Consider the following 12,300-nt stretch of genomic DNA (forward strand, 5'->3'; position numbering starts at 1 on the left):
AACTTTGCACTTTTCTAAGGGACTATACTTACCATGTGAACACCAGGTCACTCCCCGATGTAAGAACAAATATACGAATTAAGTGAAGCGTTCGGATACGCATTGATTATTTTGTGCGACATTCACACAGCCATGGTTAGTTTCTATCACAATCAAAAGAACTCATGCAGAAAAATCCTTAGAGCTGTCTGAGCTTCAGATAGAGGCATTATATCACTCCTCAGCCTGGCTTGCATGTGTCACCTGTCATTGTCAGCTTGCTAGGGTACGCTTTAATATTTGTGAGATGGGAGCGGTAAAGCAGACAGCAGGGGCAATGGGGTTGTTTGCATACCTCTGGTTAAGTGTAAAGACGAAAAACCCCAAAGCAACATCTTCTCTCAAATATTTTATGAACAGGGACATCTCATCATAAATGAATTAAGCAGCTTTGGAACTGGTCCAAGCAGAACTTCACAGCTGTACTAGTCCTTAACCATTCACGTCTTATTACTTAGTTGTTTCCTGTCCTTTGTCAAGGACAGATGGACATTTTCACGGTTGTTTATTGGCACATTGACTGCATTGTCACCAAGATCTCCTCCTTTACGGGATAGTGTCTTTGACTAATGTCCCACCTTGCCAACTTGTAAAAAATTAAGGAGTCAGATACTTTTTTTCCTCTACTCTTTGAACCAGCTGCAGGATCCAGAGCTTTGAGTCCACATCCTTCTTGAGTTCCTGTGAAAACATGGCTACAGCCAGTCAGACAGAGAAAATAAGTGTATTTAAGGAAGCCTGGGGTTTTTATCTGATTCTACTGCCTGTGGCTGAGCCAGAGGTGGGGTGGTTTGATGACACTGACAGTGCATCACACCTTTGTCACACTGGTTGCTCTGGGACCTTACTGTTAGCGACGTCATTTTTGTCTAGTGAAACTAAAAATTAACCCTAATTCACCTTTATTTTAACTTGAATGTTGACCTCACAACTGCTGCCTGTTATCTGTGATGCATCAAATATCCAACTCAAGTGTTATATATCAATTTTACATTCACTGTTTTCCAGTATGTGTAGGCCACAGTGCAGGCAAGCCCAATGATTTGTAGTCTATAAAGTTCCTGCAATTAAAGTCAAAGTGTCAATTGAGAAAAATGGCCATTAAAGTTGCATTGGAAAGACCTTGCCCTTATTGCTTTCCAAGATCCATGATGCAGTCGACTTTAAATAGAGGTTAGTGGCCGAGGGGGATAAAAATGCAGTTTGCTTGTATGGTACAACCATAGGTTATTTCATGTGTTAAGCAGCCTAATGCGTTTCCAATGTTAATAATGGGTGAGGAAATCCACAGTCCCTGTTCTGTTTAAAAATGCTGTTCAACTGTTCAACCGAAACTAATATTACGCTTCAGCTGGTGCTGTTAGACACATCAGTGAATGTCTTTCAACATTACAGTCTTTTTAGTAGATTCCTTTGTGCTTCAATAGACTGAGCCAAGGCAAAGGGGGAATTTTGTACTAAAAAGACTTGGGAGGATATCCGCTTGTTTTGTGTAACTCAGACTGCTGAAGCGTCACATTAGCTTCAATTGACACACTGCATTTTTACACAAAACCAGGTCTGTGGATTTTGTCTCCTTTCACTTACACTAGACGTTAAAGTTTAAGTAGCCAGATATAAGAGCTTTTCATAGATGCACTGCAGACCTGTAATTATCTAAACATTACCCAGCGGAGCTGTATGGGATGTGACGCAAATGATCCAATCACTTGGATCGGACATTGGACTACTGCTACAAAGTCTCTCTCTGATTGATCCCATGTGTGAATAGAGCTAGAGCATTGTGCGACGTATTCATGGAAAGCGAGCGGGCATGTTGATGACATTTCTAGCTGAACCCAGAAGAAAACAAACCTCCATGGGTGAAGAAGGGTGATTTACACAAAGACTGCAACGAAAACTTCTAACTTGAGAGACGACCAAATGCAGAAACTTCTGTCAGTAAAGGCCGAAGCCGAAATCACACGACAAATTTAAGGAACGGCAAGATAACCAAATTACAAATCAGCTGTGATGTCCTGCCTCGTGCACACTCTACCAAGGCCGCATCCCTCACCCGAACTAAACAGAATATTTTCATCGAGATTGGCCTGACACCATCAATCTCTTGTTGAGTGATACATGTATACAAGGGACTCTGGACATTGTCCAGAGTTCATATGTGAAAACAGCTATATTCTGCACTTCCTGCACGCTGAGAGCAGGTGGTGGTTCCAAATGAGACAATGCAGCAATTAGGCTGTTCTCCCATATAGCCAGAACTGCTAAAGATCTGTTAACTACATGACCGTAAAAAACAAATGTCATCCGTTTGTTTTGGCTTTTCTTCCGTATGCATAATGCACAATGCTGCTCCCAAGCACATTGAATCTCCCCACTGTGAGCATCCTGCCTACAATCTTTGTCAACATATATTTTTCACAAGTTGGCCTTAAAAGCATGTGGCCTCAAAAAACTACTTAGTCATTGCGGGAGTGCTTGTTGTTGCACCGCCATGCATTTCTGTTTCTCATTTCCTCAGTTCCTTGCTGCTGGAAGTCGACTTGCGTTTGATGCATCACAAAGTAGAACTGGCACCTCATAAAACCCAGACGACAGCGCTTGTCCTTTTATCCTCGGTTTCATAGAAAGATAATATAATGAAGGACAGGGAAGATAATGTCCACATAACTGCACTGCTTATCAGCTCACTGCATATGGAGCTGTTTAAAACGTGATGGACGGGAGGGAATATATCTAATCCTCTTCATTTGACACATCTGCTGTCAATGGCATGGGATAGTGTGGAAAGGGGAGTGCTGTTACAGGACAGAGGTGACTTGCATTGATGAATAGTATCTTTATGCCCTTGTAAGGCTACTTTTTCAAAGCAATAATTAGGGGTGTACGGGAGGGCAGTAGGTTTCTGCACTAGGCATGGATTTTGACTCTACCCTGTAACTGGCAGAGCAGCTCTGACGTAACCACACAATACGCGCAGGAAACATAAAAACAGATCCAGCCCGCAAAGAAATATTTACTGGCCCTTTGAGTAGAAGCCTATGTAAAAAAGTAATTCATGACCGTAGTGGCGGATGTTGACTGCTGTCCTCTCGCACGTCTCAGCGCAACTGTCAAATACCGCCACGCTGGGAGACTCCCTCCATGCGCTTCCTGTAGGTGCGGGCCACAACGCTCTGTGCGATCTCGCTAAGCTCTTCTTTGTGTGCTTCTCATACTGTATCGCATCGCTCCTCTCCACAACAGCTCCCTTTGGGCTTGTTGTTGTTCTTGCAATCGTTTAAGTCTGGTTAAATCACCACCACAATTTTTCTTTCTACTCTGAAAAAAACAAAAGGTTGACACAGAAAACTGGCAATTCAACAGCGAATAGACAGAGATTTGTTTAGAATGGTCACTGTAAAGCCTGTTTGTTAACTCTGCAACAAGTAAATCAGTGTGGGGGGGGGGGGGTCTAAATTGGTAAAGTAACTAACTGAAGTTCAGATTAATGTAGTAAAAATATTTCCACTGATTGTTAGTGGAGTAGAACTTTAAAGTAGGATGAAAAGAAAATAGTCAAGTAAAACACAAGACTCTCAAACTTGTACTTTAGTTCAGTAGTTGTACAGTTATTCAACAGCATTCATATAGAAATTTAAATATAAATCAACACAACAAGATATAAAACAGTTACTGTCTATGCTTCAAATTTTACTGATATGAAGTTTAGACTTAGATTTTATACCGTACAGCCCTAGCAATAACTCTAAAAGTAGAGATTGGGCCCACGACTCCTTTCCATTTGGCTTCTACAGAAGCAGCAGCAGCTATTGTAAATAATTGACCGATATGGATGGAAAACGATTGTGGAGTGTGGAAGGATACTGCATTGATCTAAGTCATGGTCAGTTATTCGTATTTAAGTAAAGGCTCTTGGGATAAGGCCTGAGGATGTTGACCCTCTTGCACCAGAGGAAAACTTTGCCGGAAACCAAGACGAATTGAGTCCTAAAAGTTGAGTTAATTTTTTAGTTCATTACCTTCCCCTTCCATGCTCTGTTTCCTCCTCTTTCACACTTTATTTCCTCCATTTGCCTTTTTACTCCCTCTCTTTCCCCTCCACCCCTCCTTCCTTCTCGCTGTAAGCAGAGTTGTCAGAAACGTTTGAAGTCTGCTTTTTTTCAGGGCTTCCTCCTCTCCTCTTGTTACTCTGCCTCACCAAACTGAGATTGAGATGCCTAGGGTAGTGTTCGCAGCCTTGGACTTTAGTGAAAGCTTACTACTTTATCAGCAGTGATAGTTACTCTGCGTCACAAGATTAAACTGTAGTCTAGTCAGCTCTATGAAGTCTTTCCTCAACTTGGCCCTTCTGAATACTCTCATGGGCAGCGTTAGTTCTGCTTTAGACACACAGTCTCATAAAAATGTGATCTTGACTTGGGGCAAATGCCGTTTTCCTGACTTATATTAGTCATTTTATATCACTTATGCATCTCTAATGATTTGTAATGGGGGCTGTAGCTGCAGGCTGTTTGTTCACCAGCAGGCTCTCTGTAGCATGGCGTCCTCTTGACACCCCAAATACAATCACTCTCCCACAGTACACAGAGATAATAGCATCTCAAATTAATGATCTCAACATCTGCATCTGCAATAACACACACATTATTACCTTTTGCAGCCTCACAACTGACATTTTGTGAGGAACAAAATGTTGTTCCAAACATCTGGAGAGAGCATGAAATGTGAGAGTTACCCAATAAATCAATAAATTGTCTCCCGGTTTTCCCACAAATCAAAGTCCTAACAGTTACATAAATTCCTAGAACACCTTATGATTTCTCCCTGACAGGCATGGCCCTCCTTGACGCTTCTTAATTTAAAGTGCTTTCCCAGGGCTTAAGGCCAGCCTCGCTCTAGGCTCAATTAATTCAGCTGTCAACATTTTACTACTCCTGGACAAGCCACTGATTCTATATTGTATAACCTCTCTCACAAGTCAAAAGTCCCTCCCTATCACTTTGAAAAATTGTTAACAACTCTCCTCCTTTCAAAGCCACATCCTCAACTTTACTAGCCAATTATAAGATTCCCAATAAGGAGGAAATTTAAATGAAGTAAGCGTATTATATCATCCTCTTGTCCAAGCACCCACACTGTTTCAAATATAGGAAATCAAATAATGGGGGCACTCAATTACTGATTGAGCCTTAGTCTGGAAGTCTCACCTTTCAATTATTTTGTCTCTCAAGATGGTGAATCTTTTCATTTTCATCTCTCCAAAATTGGTTTGCGACTGACTTTGGTATTTCACCTAGACTTCTCCAGGGGAGCCACTTAAAACAATGGACTGCACTCCTTTAAAAGGAAATGGACTTTTGGGATATTCTGAGCGCTTTGAAGGGCAAATTTGTCAAAACCCTGAGGCCTTTGAAAAGGTGAGGGGCTAATGATTACTTTAGAGTTCAGATGCAGCCATAATGTGTTCGATAATATTGGATAAGAAAAAGTGTCTGCCGTCTTAAGCGGCTGTTATAACTTTCGCAGTCTACGGACTCACAAACTGAACTGAGGTCTGCTTGGTTTGGTGTTCCATATGTGTGCATTTCCTGATCCATCACAGAGGGGGGCAGTGGGTGCTGTGGTCTTTGTATTCCTTTAAAGATGGCGGATTTCCTCCTTCCTCATCTGTGCTCTTACTGTCTTGAACTTCATAAAGTTCTGCCTTTACTTTCCTCATCCGACTTTTCTTTGCTTCTTTTTCATATTCTTTCCCGTCTTCTTCCTCAACTTGGAAAACTAGTTAGAGGTGTGCACCGGTGCATACACTACCTTCTGGACTGGAGTGTGGAACAACTGTAGCATGCACAGTAGGCGTGCTCACTATGCATACAGTCCGTGCGGTCACTTTTTTGGGCTGCAAGCGGACTTTCTGCCTGGGCCCTTGCAGACATGGGCGGATGATGGCAAGATGACATTTACATCACACAAAAACAGAAAGTAATAGTTCGGCTTCAGGCAGTGCCCACATTTAGGGTCCTAGTGTTCTGGGGGAATAAGCTCTTCTGGACTTGTCAGTGCTGACCTGGTGTATCCAGTACCTTCTTTCTAACATAAACATAGAGAAAAAGCTGTTACCGGGGGATTTGGGTCTTCAATGATTTGTTTAGCCTTGATCTTTTAGCACCTGGTGTGAATATCCTTTAGGCAGGGTAGAGCACCGGCCATTGCATGTTCGGTCGGACAAACCACTCTTTGCAGGACTTTCGTACCTGTTCGCCGTTGTTTCCGTACCAGTGATGTTCCTTGTTAGGACGCTCTCGACGATGCAGGAGTAGAAATTCCTCAGTATTTGAGGGGATACCCAGAATTTACTCGAGTGTCTAAGGCCAAACCGTCTCTGGGTTGCTTTTCTCAACACTGAGTCACTATGCAGTGCCCTCTGTGATGTAGACATTGAGTGACCGTTGATGTTAAGGGAGGTATAGTTCATTCCCTGCTTCTTCACAACATCTACTATCCTCTCTTTAATTTTGCTAATGTTCAGGAGTGAGTTGTTGCCCTGACACCCACAGTCCCCGTCAGTTCCTCGCCCTTCTTTTAATTCTTACCAGAATTACGATAAAACTTATTTTGTGGCGGAAACTTCAAGGACTCCTTCCCCTACTGCAGAAATGTTGTGAATCCTTTGAACTATTTCTCTAGCATTTTGGCTTTGCCCTTTATGCAACATCTGAGTTATTACTATTTCAAATCTAAATGAAAACTTAAGTTGTAAAATTCCAATATCAAGTTAAGACAAGAGCATTGTTTATAGATGACTCTATCTGTAGACTGTTAAAATGTAAATAAAGTTGTTGACTGCAGGAGGCGTCTTGCATAAGAGTTTAACAGCATGTGAAACCAGCGAAGAGCCGGATTACAACTGAAGCCCATTTTAGAACTGACATGAGTGAACGTGTTGGGACTGTCTGAAGTGTGTGTGTGTGTGAGTGTGTGTGTCTGTGGGTGGTTGGATTAATAGACGAGGATTTAGATTGGATGTAATGATGCGAGGCAGAAAGCAATGGAGGAACTCATCACAAAAACAACCTCCTGCTGTCTGTACTGTTAATATTTGTAAATGGGAGAGAGAGATGATGGTTTTTTTTTCCTCATGTGGGTCCGTGTTTATATACATAGTATACATGTACGCACACTGCAGTGACTCATTGTCACCAACCAGCCCAGGTAGCAGAGGCAGCATCATTGGTGGTGACACTCTGGGATTGCCTCATTTTCTCACATTGTTGCCAAATAAATGATCATTAATCGCTCATCTCTCGACCTCTCCCAGCCTCACATTACCCTCCAGCCAGAGCCTTGATCTTGCGGCTCTGAAAATTAAACTTCTTGTCAGTTTCGAGGATCAGGGCTGTGCTGATGTAACACAAACACAACTATTTGCCTCCCACAGACACACCACACAGTCTGCAGGGGGCCATTGTAACTGTCATTTCACTGAGCCTCTCCGCTGATATTAGCTGACATCTGACCTTTAATGAACACTCAACCAGAGCCCCGCTGTTGTGGGAGGTTAGCGAGGCTGTCTGACAGCGGTGTGGTCTAATGAGAGGGCCCTCTCAGCAGAGCCGGTGTCAGTCCTCTACAATATCCATAAAAAAAAAACCCTACACACCTCATTAGCATCATGCTAATAAGCCACTCGGCAGAGGATGTCATGGCGAAGCTAGAGTGGAGTAGGAAGAGGGATGGCATGTTTACAGCCATATCAAAGAATTCTTTAGGCACTTAGGATTTTTTTTATTGGCTCTTTTGGTTTCATCTTGAATCCACTTGAGTGCAAAAGGTAAGATCCAGTCCATTTACTCCTTGTATCAGAATGTGTCCCCATTATACACACATCAAATTGATATATGTTCTATTCAACATAGCTGAAACAAAGCATAGGGCTGGGTAATGAACTGAATCGTGCCATTGTGTAACAGTAGGCACAGAGTTGGAGTCCAGAGAGCAACAGCCCAAAACATCGATAGGTGTTAAAGGGGTCTTGAAAGTTGCCAGATGCAGCGAGAAAGTAGATGGTGTCAACACTGCACTTCATCCACAATGTGTTGCTTTTACTATTGATCTGCGGTAACACTGTCAATCAACTTGCCCAACATTTTCTTTGTCGGCTTTAACGGTGTTAGGCATATTTTTTTCTCTTTGGACAGGGTCAGAATGGCTGTTTCCCTCTCAGTCTTTATGCTAAGCTAGGCTAGCCACATACTGACTCAAGCTCCAAACCCTCAGAAAGAGAGCAAACATTTCCCAAAGGTTTCCTACTCCATAAACATTTTCGACTTTTTACGAGCTTATTGTTAATATTCTTTGAAATGAGGTATTGTTCTTGTCTGTGTATGGTTTAATTTTCAACGGCATCTTTATTATTCGTTTCCGCAAATATGTGGCTAACTGGAGACAGCAGTTTTACTTAGTGGTTTGAATCTTTAGTGCATCATGGGCATTCATATTCCAGATATTTTATTTATTTTTAATTCATTATTAAAGTCCAATTCATTGACTACATCACGAGAGTTCCTTTTTTGCTACGAGCTGGAAAATATCCACTTGAGATTCAGATAGGTACTCGATGCTGACGCCTTCACAACTCCTGAACAACTATTAAAAGAAACTGGTTTTGGTAATTGTTTTGGAAAAACCTTGATTTCCAGAACAGCCGTCAAGCTCTATTTACCATCTCGCTTGTTGAGATTCGTGAGAAACGTGACTTTCGGCATATTGGAGCAGGCAGTCTCCCAAAGCTTTCCAAATAAAATTTCATTTTGCTTAAATTATTTCAAGTGCTTGTCTCAGGGTGCAAACAAAAGTAAACACAGAAAGTAGACCACTGGATTAGCCTTTGTAGCCAACTATATAGTGGATTTGATTAGCAACTTGAGAGTGGAGTTGGAGTAGGGAGACGCATTGCTCCGAACACATATCTGCATATAATACAGATAAGTAAATAAAAAGATAAATTGTCATCAACTGATGAACAACCAGTGCATTCCATCTTGTTTGCTCTGCATATGGACTGTTACCTGCATGCAACCAAAGCCCCCAAACAAGACTGGTAAATACTACTTTGACTACAAAAGTAAATCAAAACGCTTCCAAGGACAAAATCGTGTCCTGTAGTCTTAGCAACCAGCTGGCCTTGTGTGTCACAAAGACTGGAAACAGGAATTGTAACACACAAAACCACAACATGACATTTTTACACTTTGATTTCTGACTACACAAACAAGTTATAAAATGAGCTTTAGAGGTATTTGGTAGTACACTTATACGTTTTCCCCAAAATATCACACTATTCCTCCCTTACAACAAAGAAAAAACTTTTGGCATCATTTTTAAATGAGACCTTGGTGTTTGTGCTGTAAATCCTGCCCTGGGCAGCAGCAGAGGAGTCCCACAGGTTAAAGCTTCTAAAGTTGTCTTTTGTTATTTCTGTAGGGGCCACAAACGTAAGCATGATGAAGCGAAGGAGGAGGAGGAGAATAAGAAGGCTGAGGAATCGGCTGATGAGTCCTCTAAAGACTCCAACGAGGAAGAAGGAGGCAGCAGCTCAGAGGCGGACGAGATGGCCGCTGCTTTGGAGGCAGAGCTCAATGACTTTATGTGACGTGGAAAATGAAGGGACTCAGTCACAGGAAAAGGACTACAAAAAAAATCAGCCCCAGTCGCCCCTAGAAGCGGTACCTAAAAATTCTATTTTTCTGCTTGGGAATCAGTGTGTACTTAGGATGTATGAGCCATGAATGTGTGCTGTAATGAAAATGAATGTCCTGTACAGAAATGATGTTTTGCTGTGTAAATAAAGGCTTAGATTTCTTTCTTCTTCTTTTTTTTTTCTGCAGCATTGATATATGGCCCTTTTGGCATAAAACACTTTGATGTTAACATTATAATGTAAGATAGCAAACCATAGAAAACATACAATTTGATACTTTTTTTGTTTGACTTTTTTCTATTTCAATTTTTATATTGATGAGAAAAAGATAGATGAAATTCTGAACCGTACATTTTGCTGGTCGTACATGCCAAAGAGTTTGGAATAGGTTTGCCAAGGCGTGCAGCTAAATATTTTACCCTGGACTTCCAATTTAACTTTTCTTTTGGCCTCCTCGACAGTTTGTTAGGGTCATAAAATGCAACCAGCGTATCTAGACATTTGAATGTGTTTTCCTGAGTCATTTGATCCTCCTCATGGTGTATGTACATTTGATAACATAATGGTAAGATAAGCTTCTCAGTCTTTATGATAAACAGCCCTTTGGTGTACCATCATCATGAAGCGAATACAACTGAACTCAAAGTTTATGTCCATTTTCGTGTGTTTCATAAGTGTTTGCCCACCTTTCCCTTTGGCAACTTACTTCTATTGATGTTGTACAGCTCAGGAGGACAGACTCTTACTAACCCTCTGCTTATGGACACTTGAGCTTATACCTTTTGAAGCACTGTTGCCTCAAAGGGTAAGTTCACAAAAATTACAAAGCGTATTTTCTTACTTACCTTTGGTTTTATGTGACTATGCAGAAAGTTTAGTTTTCTGCCCGGGTTTCAGGCTTCAGCATCCACTCCATTACAATTGTATGGATCCACCAAGGGGGTTCATATGGTAAAAACAGATATATTGATGTAGAACTAAACAAATGGAATGAATGGTTCAAAAGCAATGTCAAGCCTTGTCCTCCCCTTCCGCTAGCTCTGTTCTACAGTTTTGCAAGGGAACCGTGGCTCCATTCTTCCCCAACCATCCCAGAATGTTGAACTTGTTTTTCCAGACCATACTCCAGCATTGGCACAGTGTTTTTGAGATAGGTATGGCAATAACAGACTAATGCAGCCCTTTGGTTAAGGTTTAACCCTAAAAAGTTTACATATTGCTATAGTCATTACAAGCGGATATTGTATTGCAAGATCAGATAAATACAGCCTTACCGGCATGATGTTTAATTTAGTCAGCATTACATTTCCTTTGACACTTTTGTATATAAACATAACTTCTAGAAGGCAGGGTAAGAATGTCAGATGTTTATTCCAGAAAACGCAGTCGGCATTCAGACCAAAACTAGCCCTGTGTTTGGGGGGGGACCAAAACAAAGGGCTGCATTACATTTTACTGCTCTGGAAAGTTATCACAGCGATATCATTGTTTTGTTTGTCATAACTATTGTGAAGTGCAGCATTCACGTTTCAAATGCAATCTAGCGGGGGTGTACACGGTGTCTTCCTGGACAATGTCTTGTTGCAAAATTTCAGCCAGGTTCAACTTTTTTGAGGGCCCTCTGAGTAACAATTTTCTAGCCAATGTTGTTTTGTACCATATGTGCTCCCGGGGTCTCCCTACTATTCTGTTTGTGGTGCTCACAGCATTAAATAGTCCCATTTTAAAGATTCAAGGGTAACATCTCTCTAGATAGTTATGTCCCTACTATTCAGGGTCATTTACAATAGACGCCTTTAACTGTTTTTATAGTAACTTATACTTAAAAGCTGCAATCGGCAACATTTGTTTGATCATATGCACTGAAGCCGACACTCCGCTCCGATAGAACAACATAAATCATCCAGCTTTAGAAAACGAAAATGAAAATGCGCCTCTACGTGACCTAGAGCCTGTTTGTTTTGCATAAATCAACGGCGTCCGTGTCATCCTGTCCTATCAGTGCAGAGCTGTGTGAGAGCTGGCTGTCAGGCACAGTTCGTTCACACACCACAGATTCTCTGTACCGCAAGCTAGGCATACGCTAAATGAAGTTAGCAGTTGCCATCTATGCGTGAGTTATCCAGCCTACCTCTGTGTAGCGTTTACTCCGTGCGTTTATCGACGAGAAAAGAGACGGGCGCGTTCATAGGAATCTGGTGCACGAGCACTCAATGGGAGGGAGCAGAGGAGCTCAGGGGTAGAGGAGGGGCGTGAGAGTTGTAAATATTCTAAATTTGATTGAGTCAACTCGATCTGCCAGACTTACCGACTGCAGCTTTAAGTTGAGAGTAGTTCCAAGGAAAGTCTTTGACGGCGAGTTACAAGAATCATCCAAAATATCTGGGACATTCTGGAGAGAGATGTGACTCTTGAATATTTTAAATACATTTTTTGAGAATATCTGCATGCAACAGTAGATATCATCAGAGGTAAGTGAGAAAAAGTGTTTTTGGGTGATCAGACCCTTGAAAGCTGCATGAGGCAAGATGCTTAGATAGTTTAAAAATGAATGAAATTTT

The 12,300-nt window shown here is 41.6% G+C and overlaps 1 protein-coding gene across 1 annotated transcript in view; it reads left to right on the forward strand.

Annotated features, from left to right (window-relative positions):
• The window catches only part of ctdp1 (CTD (carboxy-terminal domain, RNA polymerase II, polypeptide A) phosphatase, subunit 1), a 76,002-nt gene extending 64,184 nt beyond the window's left edge, over positions 1-11,818 (forward strand). Inside the window, exon 13 of the mRNA XM_083926157.1 lies at positions 9,523-11,818. Coding sequence (XP_083782283.1) covers positions 9,523-9,691 — 169 coding nt within the window. The 3' untranslated portion in view covers positions 9,692-11,818. The remainder of the gene's footprint in view (positions 1-9,522) is intronic.
• The last annotated feature ends 482 nt before the right edge of the window (positions 11,819-12,300 follow it).

This window comes from Echiichthys vipera (assembly GCF_963691815.1).
Source record: "Echiichthys vipera genome assembly, chromosome: 13".
Taxonomy (NCBI): Eukaryota; Metazoa; Chordata; class Actinopteri; order Perciformes; family Trachinidae; genus Echiichthys; species Echiichthys vipera.